This window comes from Ammodytes marinus, assembly GCF_949987685.1.
Source record: "Ammodytes marinus genome assembly, chromosome: 5".
In the NCBI taxonomy this organism is placed as follows: domain Eukaryota; kingdom Metazoa; phylum Chordata; class Actinopteri; order Uranoscopiformes; family Ammodytidae; genus Ammodytes; species Ammodytes marinus.
Genome location: NC_137234.1, coordinates 9,762,402 through 9,785,267, shown reverse-complemented (window position 1 = coordinate 9,785,267; position 22,866 = coordinate 9,762,402). Strand labels below are relative to the sequence as shown.

The following is a 22,866-nucleotide window of genomic DNA, read 5'->3' as shown; positions in this document are numbered from 1 at the left end:
CATCTGATCCCACTATAGCAGCAAAGAAATGTTCCTGACCCCGGACCGCTTACACACTCACTCACAGAGCTTTTGGATCATAGCCTGTTAGTCAGCCCTTTTAAAATGAAACAGTGCTCCCTCATTTTGTTCACTTGTTCTCTATACGCACATAAACAAGAACGGCCCTGCCATTTGTTCCAGTCACACAACATCACACTGCGCTGAGCTTTAGTGCGCCAAAACTTCAAATTGACCCGTGACTGTTTGATTAGGTTAGGGTAGCTATAAAAAGGAGAATATACAAACTCCTCTCTTTTGGTTCAAATGTGTAATGAAAAATAAATAAATAACAATGAATGGAATGGGAGCCACTACAGCGAATTGTGCAAGAATAGACCAAAAATAAGCAACTCATACATAAAATGTATAAAAAACTTTGGCTTTCAACAGTAGAAAAATACACATAGCACATTTGTAAGAATGAAACAATGACATGGATCATAACAAAAGCCAAAAAGCAGAGAAATTAGAGATTTTATAGATTTTGGAGTAGATGTACTTGTAAATTTGAAAAAAATTATTTGGATAATAGAAAAAGACCTATGGAAAACCATACCGTTTCATCCGTAAATCATTTATTTTATTCATGTATTTGATACGTCTTAAACTTGGTCAGGAGGAGGTCTTTGTACCATCCGAGGCCTGCCTGCTGTCGTCTTGTTTAATTAATATTGTTCTGGGATTTGAAGAGGCCGCAACTTAAGACTGTGCGTGCGTTGCTCTTAAGTCTTGAGGCAGATTAAGTTTTCTTGCAGTTAAGTCTCAAGTTTCACCAAAGTCTTTACTATGGTCTCATGTCTTCAGTTATGTGACGCAAGTCTGACTCCAGTCCAATTCTTGAGTCCCAAAGTGTGCTGCCCTCGTAATAGAGACTGTCAAAATGCTACTGCTTCTTTCTGGTTACACTATTGGATAAACTGAAGCCCTGAAAAAGGCTTAGCAAACAGTGGAGAAGAAAAAAAAATCATAATTATAATAACTTTACATCTACATTGTATAAGAAATAAATCACCAGCGATGAGTTATGGAGGATTAATCTTTTCTCAGCTGTTCCATCTCTCTGCCTGCCTGCATGTCTGTCTTTGTGTGTGTGTGTAGTGTGTGGCCTGCTTGTCTGTCTTCTCGTGTGTGTGCGTGTGTGTCTGTGTGTGTGCGAGTATGCGTATATGCGTGTGTTTGGACTGCTGGCGTAATTACCGTCCAGGCAGGGACAGACCTGGAGACAGAGGCAGTGTGTTAATTGTACGTTGCACCAGGCACGGAAGCTATTAAAGCAAGTCTGCAAAAACAGTCTGAGCCTCATCTGCTGCCATAAATCCCTCGTCCCCATTATGACTTACTACTGCTACCATTAGCAGTACACTTCATCTCTGTCACTGTCGCTCATCCCTTTTTCATTTCCCTCCCCTCGCTCCCAAAGTCAGCAGTTTGTTATTTTTCTCTAATTGACTAAACAGGCTGATGTGCATAAGCTGGACACACTAGAAAGCAAGAGAGAGAGAGAGAGAGAGAGAGAGAGAGAGAGAGAGAGAGAGAGAGCAAGATTGAGTATGGGAAGAAATTAGTCAGAGTGACAGAGGAATGTATTTGGCCGTTCACGTTATTAATTTGTTTGTCGGTTTTCTAATCGTTTGTCTCTTTTCATTTGTCGCTGTGCAAATAAACGAAAGACCAAAGCAAACTAAACCAGAGAGATAAACAAGAGACGGATGGGGTTCTTCATTCAACCACCAGTTCTCACTCTTTTCCTCTTGACGTTTTGAAAGAAGCTTGCAGCGTTGTGTTTGGCCAGACATGCTTCCCTGGGACATTGATTAACAAGGTGGTGGAGGATGATTTAAAAAAATAATGTATTTCAACTCTATTAATACCGCCTAATTATGATGTATGATGCATTCTGCCTCTCTTTATCTTTCTCCTCTCTCTTTCTCTCATACACAAACAGACACAAAGCCGTTGCCATTAGGTAGGCTAAGCAGGGCCCCCCATAGCTGAAAGCAGGAACAGAAAGGCTGACCACTGTAGAAAGGCCTAATTAAACAGTAGTCTTTAATGTCAGTCAGCCCCCCCCCTCCATTGTTGCCCCAACCACACATGAATGAAAGAATAATGCTCTTTTGAAAAGGAGCATGGTTTTATAATCTAAACCGATTGGCTTGTGAAAAGGGAAGCCCCTTAGCTAAGAAGGCCCACAGGTCACTCTCCATCTCTTTCTCTCTTCCTTTCTTTCTCTCTCTCTCTCTCTCTCTCTCTCTCTCTCTCTCTCTCTCTCTCTCTCTCTCTCCTCCTGCTGGGTCCATAGGCAGTGCTAAGCCAGGCTGAACGTGGGCAGGTCTGTGACCGCCGCCTCCAGCAGGCCATTGCTCCCCATGAGTCACACACACACACACACACACACAAAGATGGTGGCTGTAGTGTGGGGCTAAGGCTTGACAGGAGTGGGTAGGCTTGGGTTGGGCTTGGGTGCTCATGAACCTCAGCGCCAGTTATCCTGGAAAATGACTGGGGAAAACCAATCCAATGGTCCAGTGCGTAGCACCCACCCCCATCCCCCTACCTCACCTCACTACTACTTACCCCCTCCCCCCCAAAACCTCCCCACCCCACCCAGACAAGGAGACCCCCCGACTGGCAGCAATAAATAGATTCTTTCTCTAACATGCTTAATCCTACTAAACAGCATCAAATCCTATTAGGCCATGAATTATAAATCCTTCTTCACCACCTCACCCCCTCCGTCCAACCCAACTGGAGAAACCCAATCGGCCTCCAGCCTTCGTAACAGGCACGCGCATATACCCACGCACACGCAAATGCACACTGCACCTCAAGAATGTTGCTCTAAACAGGCAGGGATTATAAGTGTATGGATGTCAATGCGCTGGTATGTATGCTTTCATTCATGCTAAAGGCCGGTGCGTGCCGGTTTGTGTGTGTGGCCCCCTTTTTGCGAGGCTTACTACTCCCCACATCCAAGCTTTTATACAGATGTACAAAAAAGGTCTAATGTGTCGGCACCATATGCTGTAGCAAAAAAATGAAAACATCAAATTACTGTGTCAGCAAATAACTCAAAAGCAATGAAGAGTGGAGGGTGAAGAGTGGACGTCATTATCTCGCTATGTACAGTGGCTGGAATATGCCCATCCAGGGAGAGAATGTGTTAATATCACTGATTCTTTGGAAAGAGCACACATGTCCACGCTATAGGAAATAACACAGTGGCGTATCCAAACTAGTTTCCCTGCGTCAGCCAGTGATGGTGTGTTGATACGCCAGTGTGTACACTTCCAGGGAAAACTATGGGTGTGTATGATGATGAACCAAAGCCTGAGGAATATAGAAAACAATTTGACCGGTTGATGGATAGAGGGGTAGGATTAAATACGTGTATACTTCTTCCTGCTCCTTTTCAGGCATATTTATTGTATTTCCATGCTTTTCATTTTGTTTTGTATGTGGATGTCTGAAATAAACTAAATCAAATCAAATCAAATGGTGCTAGACAAAAGCTGTTTGAGTCTGGACTAAATACATACACACACCTTTAGGCTAAACACTTTAGACTAGAAGAAGGTCGGGCACCAAAGAGAGGGGGTCATTAACCCTATCCTACTCTCTAATTAGACTCACTTTGAAGAATAGTTCAAGCCTCAGTCCTCCTAAAGGCTACACCTTAGACCTTCAACATTGACCCTCAGGACCTGAATTAGTCTGGTGGTCACATACCTGGTTAAATAAAGATTTAATAAAAACAAACTACTTTTGATTGTTGATCTATCAAATATAGATTTCAAGTGTATTGCATTACACAGAAAAAAACAGTATCTATATTTTATGCTACAACCCATGGAAACTTTATCCTTAACATTTACAATTAGCCTTTTCGTCTATATTTTACAGATAACAATCTTGGTTTCTTTGTGGTCTTCATGCCCCTAGAAAAAAAAAAGCCTTTTATTTTCCCACGGCTGTAGTTTTTCATTTAGTCGGCTGTCTAACTGGCAAACCTCCTCGCTCCAATCTTTTTGTTAATTTGGCAGCTCGAGTCGTGTCAGGAAGAGTTCAGTGGTCATTAGTCTACTTGTTAGAAGTGTAACTCCTCTCCAATCTTCTCTCGCCGTGGTGGGAAAAGAGCGCTGCCTGTCTCTGTTCTGCTCAAATAATGACAGGTTAGCAGACCCGGCGTCGTTGAACATTAAACACGGGTGGGACTTTACTGAGGTCACCAGGATGTCGACCATCTACCCAGAGCAGTCATTTTCATTGGTGGGATTCTTTCACCAGCTTAGAGACGGGGACACTTTTCATTCACAACATGTGCCTTTCGCAGTATGTGGTTGACTGTGTGTGTGTGTGTGTGTGTGTGTGTGTGTGTGTGTGTGTGTGATATCAAATTCTATAGTGTTACATTGCACAAGCAACATAGTGATGGAAGTGACTGGACACAGGTATTCTTAATTTATGTAGATTTTTATTTATTACATTTATTGATACATTTATTAAATGTGTTTAAAGAAAGATGAAAAGCATTTCATTAATTAACATTCACTCAGAATTATTAATATGAGAACTGTTAGCTGGCACTATATTTGTTGTCTGCCACTACCTCATTTCATGTGTATTTTTTTCCTTTTTTCCTTGAACTGCCATCTCTGATTGTCGGTACACTTTATTCCAAATATAGTTTAAATGGATTTATGTACGTATATAATGGACAACAATGTGTGCAAAAGACAATGAAACTTTTTTTTTTCCAGAAGCAATAGGCCTATACATCGCATGGACTGAAGTTGAGTCCTTCAGATTGTGAATGTGTGAAGTTTGAGGACAAAGAGAGAAAGTCAGAGGAACACACAGTGAGAGACATAACTACTGAGTGAGGCAGAAAGTGAGTGTATGAAACACTGCAACCACAGGAGGGAAAGACAGCAAGAGGGACAATTTAGCAATAAAAGAATAATGATTGGGTTGTCTCAGTGCGGCACTATAGATATGACCGTAGGCCTGTTTGACGGCGACCATTGATGAAGTCATTGTGGTTGAATAACTATTTTATTTAACAAACATCATACGAACATGGTATGATATTTAGCTGACCATGAGAAAATAGAAGTATATGAAACATGACGTGTACCCATTTTCTCATTGTTGGTGTTGACATTTTTTTCTTTCTAGATTAATTTAAAAAAAAAAATACTAGTGTGCACGTTGCGCCTTCAGATCTGAATGGCATAGTGCAGAGGTGGCCTGAGAAAGTCACGTTAAACTTCTCGCCTACAAACCACTGTCAATGCTGGTTTCATTTCCCACTTATAGGAAAATCCACATGGGAGGATTTCTTGTGAGAACTCCATCGAGGCCCATTCATTTAAAAAACCCTCATTGAATAAGGGAAACTTAGCCATAAAATATAGCGCCTTAGCGATCAACGAGTGCCCTTAGAATTCTAACCACGACACCCTCTGGCATGGCATCACTTTTAGATCAAACATTCCTCAAAGAATGCAGTAGTCATCTTATCCTTCCAAGATATGATAAAAGGATGTCTGTTTTTGAGGAGAACAGAAGAAGAGCACATCTCTTTGATGGACCAAAGCACCAGTCATAAAGCTTATCGTACACACAAGACACACACACACACACACACACACACACACACACACACACACACACACATACACACACACACGCACGCACACACACACACACACACACACACACACACACAAGAACAGGCACACACACACAGGCCCGCAGTCTTGCTGGGCCCTGACCGTAGTACATTGATGTCTGAGGCTGCTTTCTCCTGACTGACTCGGAGGTTATTGCAGCGCACCATGGAAGCACAGGATATTTGACGGTCCCCTGCCAAAGAGAAAAGGCGAAGGGGGGTTGGGGGGGAAGAGGGAGAGTTGCCATTGACAACTCCTGGATCTCCAAGTGACCATCTTAAAATGAAAAAAAGGAGAAAACTTATTAAGAGAGAAGAGTCCAGGGGGGAGGCCAAGGGACTAAATCTGTCACAGCTTTTCAAGAAAGACAGGGACAAGGCCAGAGCATGACTACAGCCGCAATTACAGCCTGTACATGACTTCTGCAGTTGACCTAATAAAGAATAGCCAGTCTGTTGAGAGAGACCTCGGAGCTGGCGTTTAATCTGTACAAGAATAAAGAAAAAAACCCACAACGAAGGCTGCTCTATAAAGAATGAATCATACGGCGCAGGACAATGGAAAATATATTGAAGTCGTTGTGGGTTGAGATCTGAGCTTTTGCTGACTCAAGAGGAGTCCCCCCAGTATGCACTGTGTGTGTGTGTGCGTGTGCGTGTGCGTGTGTGTGTTTGTGTGTGTGTGTGTGTGTGTGTGTGTGTGTGTGTGTGTGTGTGTGTGTGTGTGTGTGTGTGTGTGTGTGTGTGTGTGTGTGTGTGTGTGTGTGTGTCAACTCCAGTCTGCACAGATGAAAAATAAATAAAAGAAGAAGAGAAAAAAGAGAGAGAGGGGGGGAGGAGGAGAAAGGAGATGAGTTGGAGTATGCAGAGTCAGAGCCGGCAAGTGTGTTTGAAGAGCAGCATCAGCAGAGAAGAGATCTGGGAATCTTCACCTTCAGTTTTCTGTGTGCCAAATGTCTAATGGGAGGGGGCGTGGGGGCGGGGGGTCGATATCGAGAAAAAAAAAGAATTGTGTTTTTCTTTTATCACACTTACCCGATGAACATGTGTGCAAATTGTGTGTCAAACGCAGGGAACGGGAGGAGGGCAAGAAAGGGAGCGGGGTACAGTTGTACGATGATCAAAACCGCACGTGTTTTTTGTATTTCCTACATGTGTTTTCTTTCCCAATTACGCTCCGAAACCTCCGAGTCCCACAGAAAAGAAGAGGAAAAAATAAAACATCCATCTCCTATACTGACGATGGAGAGCAAGGGGTTAATGTGTGTGTGTGTGGGGGGGGTATACATTATCCCCCCCGCTCCCCGAAAATAGGGCCTCATGCTCTTTATGTTATGGTATTGTTTGTGTGCGTTTCCTCCTATAGCTTGGGCAGGCATCGCATGGAGGGCAGAAAAAAAAAGCAAGCCGCCCGGCAGCCTTTGATGTGTATGTTTTATGGTCCCATGTCAACGCATTGTCTGTTAAGCCCTTTTGTTGTACCTCGGCCTAATTAAGACCTCAGAGCGACTTGTTGACTCCACAAAGACCCTTGTTTTAAAGAGGGGGGTGGGTGGTGTGTGTGTGTGTTCGTGTGTGTTTGTGTGTGCGTGTGTGCATGTGGGTGTGCCTGCTTTGATTTGAACTAAGTCTGAGAGAATGTTCAAAACAGCACACAGACGACACACAGGCGTTACCCCCCACGTTCAAAAGCAAAGGCTTTGGCACAAGAATGGAGTCATTCATTTTGGTGTTTTTGAAGGACCGTCGGAGTGGACAAGAACTTATCTCTGGCTGCTGTCACGCTCAAAGCAACACTGTAGAGAGCACTTTGCACACACACACACGCAAACCCACCCAGTGCATTGTGAAACTACATATGTGCGTGCCATTGCATACAGTACAAATGTAGAAGTAGAAGTAGAAGTATGCAGAAGTGGAATAGAGGGCATATAATACTGCGTCCTCTGTGTTCTATCTCCGTCTGTGGAAGCATTAAGTCCGTATTATTACATCACTAAGCATATATACTGGTATTTTATAAAAGCTCATTAAAATTATGAATTCTAAATAATAGTGCAATTAATATATGATGCCTCTGGAGATTGAAATATCATGCAACAATATGCCTGGAATTGGCATGACAATTTGACAGCTGGGATATGTGTGTGTGTGCCTGCGCATAGTAATTGTGTGTTGCCAATCACTCGGACCACTGAAATCCACTCACTCAACAAATGTTTCTCCCGCAAAATCCATCCAAACAGGCAGCTGACACACATGGAATATCCAAAGACATGTTTCAGCCTTTTCTGACAAATCAATCACATGAGCACCAGAGCACAGCACACAGAGTGCGTCCTTGTAAAAACAAACACGAGTGCATGCCATACAGTCACTATGGAATGCAAGAACGACTCTGTGTGCATTGTTTGCAGTGATTTCTGTTTCAGTGTTTAGCTCCATACCAGAGGGTTTTCCTCTGTGTTGACACAGATGTGCTGCTTGGAGCCGAGGGACGTGCGTTTTGGGACTCCTCTCAATGTCTGCTTTTCTTCTGGTTCACTTTGCACCATGTTGAAGATACATATTCATGGCTGATAAAGCAAGAACTTATAGATAGTTGGGGTTAATATGTGTTGACTCATACTGCTCTTGGTAGTGTATTTTTGTTGACATGAATTGACATCTGTGTGTGTGTGTGTGTGTGTGTGTGTGTGTGTGTGTGTGTGTGTGTGTGTGTGTGTGTGTGTGTGTGTGCACGCATGCGTGCGTGTCCTTTCAAGACCACATGTGTTTTGCTGTTGCATGGACTCACACATGCATACATTATCCATCGATCCTTGAATGCAGCATGAGCCAATTAGACTGGGCTTGGAGCGTGCAGCCTTTTTTGTTTTTTCTTCTTTACAACTCAGCGTGTCGAAAACAAGACACTTCACATTCTACAGCATGGAAACACCTGTACACTTAACCATTATTGTTTTCTTCTCTCAACCTTACAGGTTGTCCCATGCCCAGAGATCAGCTGTGAAAGTTCTCCGCAGAATGCAGTACTTTGTTGCCAGGACGAAATTTCAGGTAAGCGAAAAGAGAGAAAAAAATACAGAGTTACACAGGAGGGGGAGTTACAGAGACAAAGAGAGAGAGAGAGAGAGAGAGAGAGAGAGAGAGAGATTGAGAGTGAGAGTGAGAGAAGTGTAGAGTGTGTGTGCGGTTAGACAGGATGAGGAGGGGGAGCCCCAAGGGCATATATCAGCTGCAGTGCTGGCGTGCATGTGCGTATGTGTGTGTGTGTGTGTTGTGTGTAAATGCCTGAAACTTGCACCTGCATGTCTTCTTTGTGCTCACTTCAGTTCAGGCGTAGTATCATGGGAAATCTACTAACCTGTCTCTGGGGCTACAGTAGGAATTCACTTACTGTACTGCACTCACACAAAAACATACACTTACACACACAGCAGGACGCGGCCTCTAATAGCACTAAAGTCAGCAGAATTATATTAGAACATTTTCTTCAATAAATATTTCAGCACAAAAAAACATAATCGTGTTTGAAATCCTTGGCCATCATTTTCATGCTACATGTTATTGTAGAATGGTTCCTATATTCGTACCCTTTCCAAGTGTCGTGCATGTTTTCAATTATGGCCTAAGTGATTTCAGCTGCAGAGGCTATACTCTATGTATACCAAGGATACCCTAAAGAGTTCACCGGGTTCTTTCTCTGCTCGTATCTACGTCACACTAAACAAAGCTGTGAAAGGGCCTTCACACGGCGGCTTTCTACATGACCATGCACTTGTCAGCGTGCGCACACACAAACTCAGACACACACACACACACACACACACACACACACAACCACACAATGAGTTAACAATGAACCCGTTGCACCCAAGGGGGATGGGGATGTTTTCGGGGACCAGGCAACAGAGGCTATGGTTGACAATGGCTTTTGTGTCGCTGTGTGTGTGTGTGTGTGTGTGTGTGTGTGTGTGTGTGTGTGTGTGTGTTTGCGTGTGTGTGTGTGCGCGCTTGCATTGATCCACAGCAAGCACGGAAACCATACGACGTGCGAGACGTGATCGAGCAGTATTCCCAGGGTCACCTCAACATGATGGTCCGCATCAAGGAGCTGCAGAGAAGGTGGCGTCTACTTCCTGGTTTCTTGATCTCTCTTCCTCACATTCTCTTTCCAAACTTTGTACCAATTTATCAAAGCGTTCTTCACATTTCTGCCACCATAATTGAATACTGCTTCATAGTCATAAGAATAAAGAAATGTCAGAAAACAAAATATAACATCTAGTTTCCTACACACTTTCTGATGTTTTTTTTAAGTGATCCCTGTTTTTCAACCTTAAAATGCCCTCTCGTGAAGGAGGTCAGCACGTAATAAATGAGGTCAAACTTTAAGTGCCTCACCTGGACCCAGTTACACATTTTGCAGTTAGTCAGTCGAACCAGGGTAATACATGGTGACATTTGAAATCAGCAGGACATCCTCAATAAATCATAAATAAATATTGTATTATTTAATATAATGTTAACTAAAACAATGTAACTCACAAAAGCAACGTAAAGCTTAAATGCACGGAAAAATATAGCCAATAATTAATTTTATGAATACATTTTAGTGCCATCTACAAGGTTTCTCATAAAAAGCTAAGAAGCTGATTCATAATTATGAATATTAAGAGTATTGTTATTATTTGCAAACCTAAAAAAAAGACAAAATACAAAAACCAAAACGTCAACAGCAGATCCAAATAAAATGTAAAGCACAGCTCACACATATGCATCCAGGCCACCACAATAATGCAGTGGTGGCCAACATAAATGAATGATCATTTGTGATTCATTTGAGGTGATGAAAGGGAGAGATGGCTTCATATGGCGAAATTGAACTGCTGGCCCTGCTTCAGTACATTTACTGATGACTAACAGTTCCCATGAGCAACTAAAAAAACTCTTGCAAGTCTCTTTGTTTATTTTCAAAGCTTGACATCTCAATAATGACACAGCATTCATTTATTCATTCTTTTAAAAAACCTCCATGTGGGTTTCCCTCCCTTTCCCAAAAGCAGGGTTGAATAAATACTGTTTAAGCCGATGCCATTTGTTTAATGTTATTGTCTTTATAAAATTAACATTGATATTGATATTATTTTGCTGAGTTATTTGTTTGCTCAAATAGAGTGTCTATTACTCAACTGAATCTCCCCCTATATATCTGACATGTGTTTCTAACCTTCAGCAGTCTAATTTCTTTCTCCCTCTCTTCCCTTAGGCTGGATGGCACACTGGGGAAGCCAGGAATGTTTCTCCCTGGTAAATACACAGCAAACACACCGGCCCTATGTCTGATAGACAGTCATCACTTCTCGCTCCATATCTGTGTTTACACCTCACACATACACTGCCTCGTGACAGACTAAATATTAGATGCAGAGCGGAGGTCCCCCGATGTGTGTGTGTGTGTGTGTGTGTGTGTGTGTGTGTGTGTGTGTGTGTGTGTGTGTGTGCATATGCCTCTGTTATGTGGCTATGTTTACATGTGTGTGCTATTTGTGAATATGCCGAATCGAGCACCCTGCTTGTGTAACTGCTTATGTAGGCATTTATTAGCAGGCAATTGCATGTTTGCATATCCATATGGATGCATCTTAACTCATCGGACAACTTTTGGTCCAAAGGATTGGGTTTACATGTGTTTTTGAGTTGACATAACTCTTTTCAACATGCATTTACTGTATTCGTTTCTGTTGGGGACTTTCAACTGCCACTTTGACCCAACACCAATGCAATTTCTTTTAATGAGCTTTGAATGTTTGTATGTGTGTATTTCTGTTCACTTCTTTTTTTCATTCGCCAGGTAAAGGGGAAGATAAAGAACACCCAACCATTGGAGCACGACTGATCAGGCTAGAAGATAAGGTAGGCACACTCCCGCCAGTCAGTGTGTGTCTGTCTGTGTGTGTGTGTTTGTGTGTTTTGTCTGCGGGTAGAAGAGATACAGTGATTAGATAACTTGATGTCCACATGCAGGTGTGTGTGTGTGTGTGTGTGTGTGTGTGTGTGTGTGTGTGTGTGTGTGTGTGTGTGTGTGTGTGTGTATGTGACGGCATAACCGTGTGTCCCGAGTGCGACTCTGCCCGCGTGTCTCTGTTATCAGATGAATGCGTGTGGTGGTGGAATCTTTTGATATGAGACCATGTTGTGGCTCGGCCTGTCCGCGACAACGTCAAACATACACCTGCACTTTCCGTTCTATGCCTTATCAGTATCTATTCAGTGCTGCCTTTTTTTTTTTGCTGCACCTACGTATATGTTATCTGTGTATTTCTGGGCTAGGGGTAATTCAGAGGATTTTCCATGCCATGCCCTATTTTTTCCTGTAATCCTAGGTAGGTTGGTTGGTTGGTGACAATTCTTGGATGTTGATATTTCCATAAGGGAGCACGGAAACATCTTTATGTAGTGAGGCATAGCCAATAGGCAACAGCTGTGCTATGGAGCCCTCTGGGTGTAACTAGGCATGTCCTCTCTCATAGAGAAACGGGCATTACTTGATGCCAGCTTGATGCCGATGTGATGCCAAGATAGACATTCCCTCTCTGGCTGGTGTGCTGTGAATGTGTCTGCCTCCACTGTCTATCCTGTCTTTCCATGCACAAATCATGGGATATGAAATGTGTTTGTTAGTTGTTTTTTTCTGTGTGTGGCTGGCTACATCTGTTGTTCGTTGTCCAGACTGGAGGCATCTAGAGAAAGAAAGTGAAACTGCTTTTTGTGGATTTGGGAAAGGTTTGCAAAATGTGTGTATGTGCAGCGTACTCCCAACATGTTTTTTTCATGAAGCTGCTGTTCAAAAACTGAATCCTAACCGTATAGCCGAGTTGTTCTCACATCTTACAGTTAATGAAAACAACTCCTTATACAATAGAACAATGCATTCTGTTAGCCACTTCTTTTTCCCATTCAAAGTCAGCCAGCTCAGGATTTCCCCCACTTTGCCTTTAACATTTACCATCCCCATCTCTGTGCGCTCATCAACACTGATGTCCTCTAATGTTTGCATGCATCGCGTCTGATGTTCTCAGAAAACCTCCTTTTTTGTTACAGAGAAAGAGTAGAGGAGTAAATGATCTTGAACCAAATGTACGCTCAGGAGTCTTGGAGACCTCCCTCTGTGATTGAGTTACGGCCTATTTGCTCTGGGCTTCATGTTAAGATCGCAATCTCCTGATTGGAAACATAAACCTGCGTTCAGAAGTGCCTCCCGTACCTATGATTGACGCTCTCCCTCAATTCCCTCTTTTTCGTTTCCCCTCCCTTCTTACTCCGCCTTCTACATTAAAGGCTAAACACAGCTGAGAGGTGGATAATTGAGAAACAAATAAATAGATTCCTACCGACACAGGCTGGCTTTTTACTCCTAAACAATGTGGAACCAATGACCCTTTTTCTCTAATCAAAACTGTATTGGAATGCATTGCTAGCAACTAGCGGTCCTTCCAAAGTGGAACAGAAGAGCACCAACAGCAGGCGTATGATACCCAGGCCAGAGCCAACCCATCCTTCATAATTACTGTTTTCCTTCTCTCAGCGCCCCCCCCCCCCTCTTCCCCTGTCTCTTTTCTGGTTGTGTGAATTTGTTGTTTTGATGGTTGTGACGGGCCAGCACACCTGTTCTAAAAGGGGGGCCTCCTGTTAGCCCTCAGGCAGCAGGTGGATGAACCTGTGGACCTCTTGTTACTTTGGTACATTCCCCTGGTCCTCCTCCAGATTTGGCCTGCACCATAAATCTCCACACAAATAGCATTGTCTAAAAACTAAATATTGCAGCTTGTGTTTCTGGAATGTGGGGATTTTGTTTTTAAATAATTACACTAACATTGTAATCCCCATATTTGATTCAAATGATCTGTGTTGTAATTGAACGCAGCATTCTTCTCGCACAGAGTCTGGAAAGTTTGGAAGATACTTGACTTTAAATAGTTTTTTTTTTTTTGAAGGTTTGAAATGTGCTGGAAATCTGAACACATTACTGGAAAATGCTGGATTTTCTCCATATTGACCAAACTGACCTAACCGATTATTTTTCAAAAACTTCATGCTGACTTTATATTATATAAGACAAAATGTAGCACTCTCAATGTGTTTGATAGTGTGTAATCATTTATTTTTAACAAATATATCAATTAATTTTTTTAAATACATCTCCAATAGCTTCCACATTATTTGACCCAGTGACTAAAAAAACAGCCTTTTATCTCTAGAAGCCAGATTTTGACATTCAACAAAATGTATTTCGGCCTTGAAACAAACATGAAGCTCACACTTAAGGAGCTTGCACCACAGTGTGTCATATTATGAGAACAAATACACAATATATCAAGTATGTTGCCTAACTGGTTAGCGTGCCCCTGAGGTCAGTTTTGAGTAGCACTTTGTTTGCAACACAATCTCCAGAGCTGTCGCTTTTGTTTGTCTCGCATCGCTGCATGTATTTCATAACGTTGCGTAATAACTCGATTGCGTTGCCTCTTGCGTGTTGCTCATAATAGTAAAACCCATAATCGCACACGAAGCAAAACCCTGGTGTCACAGTTGAATCACCTCCGAAAAAGGATCTTTCCCAACAGCCCTGAGGAATTATTCATCAACTCCGTGCCCTGATGTTTAGATGTGTGGGTTTGTGTGTGCGCAAAACTGTGTTCCCATGTCTTTCTCAATACTCACTCTTGGTCGGCTTTTTATTTTTATTTGACGAATTCCCACTTTCTACTGCCCTTTCCCTCCTTCAAACAACCGACCACTCTGACTGCACTATCCTGCAGCTCAGTAAGTAAGATGGAACCATTTTCTGCTCTTGTCCGGCAATTGTCAGCACATCACTTGTAGATGAATTTATCTTCAGTGAGCTGAAGGGGGCTCAGGCATTGTGTGTCCTGTACAAGGTTAGACAGTGATTTATCACACACAGACAAAGACACATAGGGATCTTCACACACATACACTCGCACACACATGAGCACGGAGTTGATTAATCACCGATGTGTCTAACCCCACACTCTCAAGATTGAATTCTCCAGGAGCGACTTGGAAACGAAGATGGATGGCACTCTGTGACAGCGTGTTATCTTTCCGTCAGACACACTCGATGAAAAATACCCAAACGACAAGCTCAAACAGTGGCCAGTGTCTCTGCGCTTCAGCCCTGGCCTTTCTGAAAAGGAGCTTGCTGCGTGCTTTAGGATGAAGTCAGCCCACTGCTTGTGGTAACCCTCTCCCAGTTTTATAAGAACAGGATTTTTCTTTCTCATTTCAATAGAGAGAAAGGGAAATTACAACAACATGCTTTCACATAGCCTGTAAAAGTCTGTTTATTTTAGTCCGATCCTTTTTTTGTTTCAGAGATTTAACAATATTGTTTTTATGTTGCCAGTGTTGTGAAGCCCAGAGCTACCCAGCCACTTCAAACTGAAATGAGTGTGTTGAACCAAAGGCAGCAGTCTTTAATTATGTAGCAGAATACATTTGTTTCATTCAAGGTCTATCATTTTCACAAGATTGAAAAAATGTCAGTCCACACAAAACCTTGAAATGTCTATTTGGTTATTTGCTGCTGGCATTAGATAATTTGTCATTCAATAATAAATTCCATATTTATTATTTTAGGAAGGAGAAATACTGATTTATTTTTAATCTAAAATCAGAATAGGACAGAATAGTTAATTATTTATTTGATTAGTTTTAAAATATATTCATACGGTATGACCAGTTTTGTATTCAAATCTAAAAAGTACCAGCATTTTTAAGTAAGGCATAGTTTTCCTTATTCACTCAAATATAAATCTGTCTTAAAACCAGCTCTGTTGGATTTTAAAATCTAGTATCTCTTACATTTTTTTAAAACATTTTGATGAAAACTCTTTATGTTTAAACAGTCTATGGTGAAATATACATTAAGTGATCTCACAGTTCACATAGGACTTATTTTTTTTTTTAATGTTAAGTGTGAAGAAAAATATACTTGTTTTTCCCCATTATAATGTAGTCATCAAAGTGGTATTTATCTGTATGTGGACACTGCATTGCATTGGTCTTTGATGGATGTAAAACCATCAGCGGGGTCTAGTAAGTCAAATACCCAGCTCAACAGATCATTATTTGTGTTGCTCTAAGTACACTACATGGTCCATGATCACACTCACTCTGCGGTTCACTCCGCTATGGTAGGGCAAATATACTGTGCCATGTATGTCACGCTTATATCATGTGCATTAGCACTAGGCGTACACGGAAGAATGCATGCTCTGACCGTAATAGCATCTCAATTAGGTAAGTATGGTGTAAATTACAGCAAGGCCAAATACTGGGAATACTTGAGGGCCGGCACAGAATGTTGTGTTTGTTAGGAGTCCATCTGTAAAGCATTTAGGGCCCCTCGTCTTTAAAAGCATGGATTTGAGGGGGGCAGGACTGTGTGTGTGTGTGTGTGTGTGTGTGTGTGTGTGTGTGTGTGTGTGTGTGTGTGTGTGTGTGTGTGTGTGTGTGTGTGTGTGTGTGTGGGGTGTGTGTGTGTGTGTGTGTGTGTGTGTGTATGTGTGTTTAGACTGGTCCGATCCAGAGCCAGTTGAGAGCTTAAGAGGTGAGGGCCTTGTAAACACACATGTACATTTATACATATTTATACATGGGCCCATATACAAAAGGACAAGTGGATATTCAGGCACACACACTAAAAAAAACATACGGTACACATGCACACAGCTGGGGCAGGAGGGTACTGAGACTGAAGAAGCAGCACTCCATGATTCAAATCTAATAATAATTTGCAATGTATGCATCAATAAATCTATCTAGTGTCAAATCATATATTCCCCAATTTTGGATATTGGCATCCAGATCAAGTAAATCCCACATCAATAGGAACTATTATTGTAATCGCTTTTGAGTGCCTCTGTTATTTTGTGTGGCTGTAGCAATTTGCCCTGTAAAAATCCTACATTTTACAATCATAACATAAATGCACATGCAGGAAGCAACGATTAGAGGAAATATTTTTTCTTAACTGTAAGACGAACAGTTTGTGAAAGACTACATAGAGAGATATATATGTTCTGAAAGAGATTTTTTAAATTCTTTGGGCTTTAAAAGATGCTTAAGAGTTCAATGCGGTTCCCGCTGTTCTTATGTCATGCCCAATTGATTTTAAGGGGTTGTTTTTCTTTCTATTGAAGTTCGCTGGAAACATTCATAGGATTAAAAGCTCCAGCAGGGTTCCTCAATCTTTTTATGGATAATAAAAGGGAGAATTATGTTTGTCTTCTACACAACACAAGCATGTCTACTAAATTTAAATGGTTTGTGACTGCTGTAAAAAAAAGGAATACAAAAAAATAATAATAAATAACTGAAAAACAGTTACTAAACACACTCAGTGTAGTTATGAAGAACACATTGTCTGTTTAGAAGTTTTCAGTATTTAAGTGTAAATTGTTTACTTTTACTTTTTTTTACAAAAAATAAAAACAGTTTAATTGGGGTACACAAGGATGAAATATTTACGTTTTTTCCCGATTTACTGTGAGAATGGTCAAACTCTACATTTGCCTTAGTACTCTTTCTCCCTTTTGGTCATTGGGTTTTGCTCTCGTCATTCCTTTACTTTTCTGCATATCCCTCTACCCTCTCCCTCTGTATTTGGAGTGGTGGTCACAGTGACCCACTATCTGTCATTTTCCTGCCCCGCTAGAAAAAAGGGTGAAACTGCTGCCATCCCGCCCTCCCCTTATCCAACGCGCTCTATCTTTCTAGCTCTCTATTCTCCCTCTCCGTCTCTCTGTTTTGTTCGCTAATGGACAGTGCTCTGTCTTTCACTATTCTGGCCTTTGCTCCTATTCCCAGCCCCTCTGTGCCCTAAGAGCGCCCTGCCTGTTGTTGTGCTGTGTTTTGATATATGTGTGTATCTGGCCGCAGTGTGCTCAGCGGGGAGCCGGACTGACCGGGCCGGTCTAAACAAAGAGAGGAAACTTGGCAAAGGAAGCCCTTGCGCACACACACACACACACACACACACACACACACACACACACACACACACACACACACACACACACACACACACACACACACACACAATCCTGGAACACACAGCTTCACTGCAGTGGCCGTACTGTTTCTGCCCCATGCTGCAGACGAGCAGATTTCCAGAATCTCCGTGCGTGTCTGAACTTGGCCTGGCAGTTCTTTCTCTTTCTGATTAAATCTGGCTTCTTCTTTGCAAAGAAGAAGGCTTCTTTGCAAAGCCACTGGATGTCTAAAAGATTATCATCTGTGCAAATATGCCTTTGCTGCAGCATTGTGTTCTCAGTGCAAGGTGGCATTGAGGGGAGAAGAGGAATTCATCCTAAAAAGGGAACATGTATTTTAACTCCGTCCCCCCTGCTGAAAAGAGGTCAGAGGTCATTTTCCTCTACAGAGCAACAGCGCCTGGAGCTGCATAGCTTTCAATATTGTGCTGACAGACATGTGCTTTACTTTGTGTTTGTACTGATATAATAACAGTATCAAAATCATCAGATGGCACATTATGACGCTGTCAAAAATAGGGGTACAGCATAAGTCCATTTCTGTCCCCCAAGGTACAAATAACACAAATGTACCCTCTAGGGTTAATTATTGGACCTCAAGGTAACTACATGCAACTTTGTGAGGGCCACAGTGGTAGATATATGTTTCCAGGCAGCATAAGGTTTATTTTAAATGTTAAGGTACAATATCAGGAGACATTGTGAGTTAGGCCAAACACATTTATTTATTTATTTTAAGTACTACTAGTTGTAGGTACTAGCCCCAGTGACAAGCTATTGTACCCCTAAAGGTACAGTAACATCCTTTATTTTCTAAGAGTGCACCTTTCAAGGCAAAGGAAGAAAAAAAAGATACAATCACCATGATACATTTCCAGTGCTTTCTAATCCTTTCTTTAGGGATCAGAAATGACTGTAGATACATCCAAACATCCCATATTTCGTCGTATTCCTAATGGTACCTGTTGCAACACACTCACTACAGCACAAAACTTTGTGGGTTTTAACGCACCATTTTTTTCATTTTATTTTTTCTATTTTGGGTTCCAGATGCAGCAGCCTTTTCCTTTGCCTCGCTGCACCAGCCCTATACTGCACCAGCCCTATACTGCACCAGCCCTATACTGCGCCGGCCCGGGCTGCACTGGTCTTTCTCACGTCGACACTTCCCACTGTTGATGTGGTATCTTTAGAGCGTTGTGAACTCGATAGCATGCAACGAGTGGTGTGCCGCTGTGAGTTAGATAGCGCGACCCATAGCGCGGTGTGATGTTTGTAGTGCGGCCCAGCAGTAAATCATGTTTGGGCAGTGCGCTGGGGATGCAGCCCCTGGCAGCTCCCAGACGGCCTTTGGCTCTGGCTCCCTTCTCTTAGCGCCACTCTCTAATTTCAGAGCCCGGGACCCTGCCTACTACTGTGTCTTTACCGCATTCCCACAAACCAGAGACGTACAGTCTGCCTGCGTGTCTGCTTGTTTGCTCTCCATCTCACAGAACTCTCTCTCTCGCTTTCTATCTCTCTCTCTCTCTCGCTCTGCCTTTGTGTCTCTCTATCACTCTTTCACTCTCACTCCCTTGTTTTTTCGCCCGCTGAGGTTGCCCCCTCTCCTTTCCTTGGTCTCTGTCTGGTTCTGTGCCTTACTGGATTATAGGTCTGCAGTCTCACTCACAGCATCTAAATCATGTTGTACACTGCCACTGTCTCTCGTCAGCTCTTTCGCACTCTCTCCCTCTCCCTCTCCCTCTCCCTCTCCCTCTCCCTCTCCCTCTCCCTCTCCCTCTCCCTCTCCCTCTACCTCTCCCCCTCTCTCTCTCCTAGTTTCTCCGCATCTCTCTAGCACCCACTGTGGGCTCTCCCGATGGCTGTAAATACCCATGCTACATTTCCATTTTAATTGCCCACGTTTTGCAGGGGCCCCGGGACATACTTTTTGCACATATATTTTATCGTCTTGGCCAAATGCCCCCCACCCTTTTAGGCTCTGGACCTGACCACTAATATACTCCTACATGGACTAGTTCATTATCAGTAGGGAGGTGTGAGCTTATTTAAGAAGGTTATGACAGGGTCAATGTACAGTTCATGAAACAGGGCTCTGTGTTTTATTGGGACCTGTAGTCTTACTAATACAGTGTGCTAAGTAGCCCTGGTGCCACCCTACTTTTGACTGCTATTAAATCAGTCTATACTGAATGGAACAGTAAACCAGCTGCCAGGCTGTGTAATTTACTCCAGAGACTGTGAGTGTGAATGTCACTATTAAGTCAAGCTGGTACCTGGGGAACTTGTAATGGGAAATATGTGTATACTGTTTGAAAATATGAGTGTGCTGTGCAGATGTGTATTTCTGCTATTCAACCAACATGCCCCCATAGAATTGCACATGCCTGTAATTAAAGGTTAGCAAGTTAAACATTTATTTAGCTTATCATACTTTGATTTGTTCCCATGCAGTGTGTAATTGCTCCTGTATTTTGGTTAGTTTCCCGCCTTGCCAAAGCCTAACTCTGGCAGATCTGAAGACTCTGTTGAACCCAGGGCAGTGTGTCCAACCCCAATATTAGTTGAGTACTGATAACAACGTGTCTGTAGAAATGCTACAGACACGGATTCTTCATTTTGTTAACTTATTTTAGAATCAAATATTTCCTGATTGAGATTACAGCTGCTAAGTTTAGATAGCAAGTAAGTTCATGTTACTTCAACAACATGGAAGCAATAGGTGTGAAAGAGAACCGAACCTGGTTGAGACCGAAAACAATGTATCATTCTCTTTCATTGCCATGAATATCTGTACCACATTTGATAGTATTGCATGCAACAGTTGAATTGATTCAATTAAAAGCGTAATGTTAACCTCACTAGAGGAAAAATCAGGGGATCACTCAGATCGGTCATGATTCATCCTCTCATCCTCTCATTGATACAACATATTTAGTTAACTTAGTTAAGTTAAGTTTCTTTATTTGTCAATTTACACAAGGTATATCGAAATTCATTCTTCGCATATCCCCTCTCAAGTTACCACACTTCGGAGGGGGTCAGAGCGCAGGGTCAGCCATAACGGCGCTCCTGGATCAGTTTTGGGGTTAACTGCCTTGCTTAAGGACACAATGGTAGACACCGTAGATGTAATACCAGCCACCACTAGTTTTACATAAACACTGTCTTGTCCAGTGCCGGGAATCGAACTAGCGACCTTATGGTTACTAGTCGGCCCGCTTTTCCTCTAGGCCATCCTACCACCATATTCATCACTCACTCCAACCAATAGCTGCTGAGATATCAGACCGACGGACAGACAGACTTTGCCACGCATTATACCTGAGTAGATAAAAAATTAAATAAATACATTTTATTTTTGTAGCAGGGTGCTGTGCCACAGCAGGCTAGTGCCTTAGTTCATGGAAGGATTTTAACTAGCTGTTACTAATGCAGGCGTGTTTATGACTGTGTAAAGATTTGACATTGGCCCTGTGCTACTCTGTGCCCAGACACATCCCTCAGGCAACATTGGGGTTGCTTGTGCCCATACTTAATCATGGTGCATGTGTGTATATGTGCACACCTACATGTTTGTCTGACTTGCTCCATCCGCGCTATAGTCTCCTGTCGTCTTCCGTTTGCTTTATTGGGTTCAGGTTTTTGCAAAACACAAAACAAGCTTGTCTGCATTCCATAGGGAGTTTTTTTTTATTGAGCAAATGACAAATGATTTTATGGGTGTACAATGATGGGTGTTTTCTATACCTCTGGGCCCTGTGTTTCCCTGTGGAACAATTAGAGAGACACACCTTTCAATTGTGTGCAATTAACTTTGTAGTCCACACAGGATACAGCCCTCGCCTAGTCTCATACGGTACAATGGATCGAATCAGGAAGCTGTTATTTGAGGCTGAATCGGTGAATGGGGCCGTCAATGGGAACTGCATATTTACAACACTTTGAGTGGTGACCATCAAAAAAATATCCACCCCACCCACTGTCTGTTATGCAGCTATGGTCCAATAGTGTGGCCTTTTGTCCTTTGTCAAATAGAGTCGGACAGCTTTATCATGACTCACATACCTGCCGAGTCATTTTATTTGAATTTCGTGTTTTATGTCCTTGCTGGCATATTACCATTGTGAAATCATTGAAGGAAGTTATGTCACTGGAAACAAAATACTAGCATTTCTAGTAAAAAGGAGTGGTTTACATTTACTGATAAGCCCCTTTGTTCTGCCACAGTCAGTTTTTTCTGTATATGACACTGGCCTTTTTCTCTCTGAGGACCTTCCTTCCAGGAATCTTTGGCCATGTGTCAAGTAGGGACAATAGCCTCATAATTCACAGAAAAAACACAAACAATGATAATGTCATACTGATGGTTTTGAATAGAGACAGTGTGACTACCAAGTCACAGGAGAAGTCAGAAGGCAACAAGAAGGTAAACCCAGGCCTTAACAAGAGGGGGGGAGGGACAAATGAAGACACTATAGGGAAATAGGGTACATTTTTAATTTAAATATATCATCATGAAACATGTTGATTATTTATTATATTATTATTATTTACCTGTGAATTATTTTGTATTAAAAATGTCAATACATTTGCAAATCTATCTAATTATGTGTACATTTGCTTCTATTTAAAAGACAAACATGTAGATGTCGCATAAAGCCAGTTCAAATCTTTAATTCATTTTTATAGAACAGATTTTGGATAAAGCCTTTTCTTCATTTTATAAATCAAAACACTACTATGTACAGGTTTAAAAAAATTCATCTTCGACAAGTTTTTGAGAACAAATGTATCATACATCAGACAACTAACAGCATGAACAGATCCCTCTGTCATAACCTTCAATGGGAATGATTATGGGAGGTTTAGTTTAGATGTTGAGATAATGGCCATTAAAGATGGTTGTTTAGGAGAAATATACAGATGCAAAAAGATAAGTTTTAGTCAAATAAACACCTTAATGTATAATTTGAGCCCTTAGACACACAGGAAAGATTGTGCCTGACCCCTCTCACCCTTGAACACAAACTTTTGTGGACAATCCCCTCCGTCCCATCAGGACCA

At 42.1% G+C, this 22,866-nt stretch overlaps 1 protein-coding gene across 1 annotated transcript in view; it reads left to right on the top strand.

The window, feature by feature from the left end:
• Positions 1-22,866, top strand: part of kcnq1.2 (potassium voltage-gated channel, KQT-like subfamily, member 1.2) — a gene marked incomplete at both ends in the record, with an annotated part of 153,254 nt that overhangs the window by 85,242 nt on the left and 45,146 nt on the right. The window contains 4 exons of the mRNA XM_080028661.1: positions 8,701-8,776; positions 9,750-9,844; positions 10,989-11,029; positions 11,574-11,635. Coding sequence (XP_079884787.1) covers positions 8,701-8,776; positions 9,750-9,844; positions 10,989-11,029; positions 11,574-11,635 — 274 coding nt within the window. The remainder of the gene's footprint in view (positions 1-8,700; positions 8,777-9,749; positions 9,845-10,988; positions 11,030-11,573; positions 11,636-22,866) is intronic.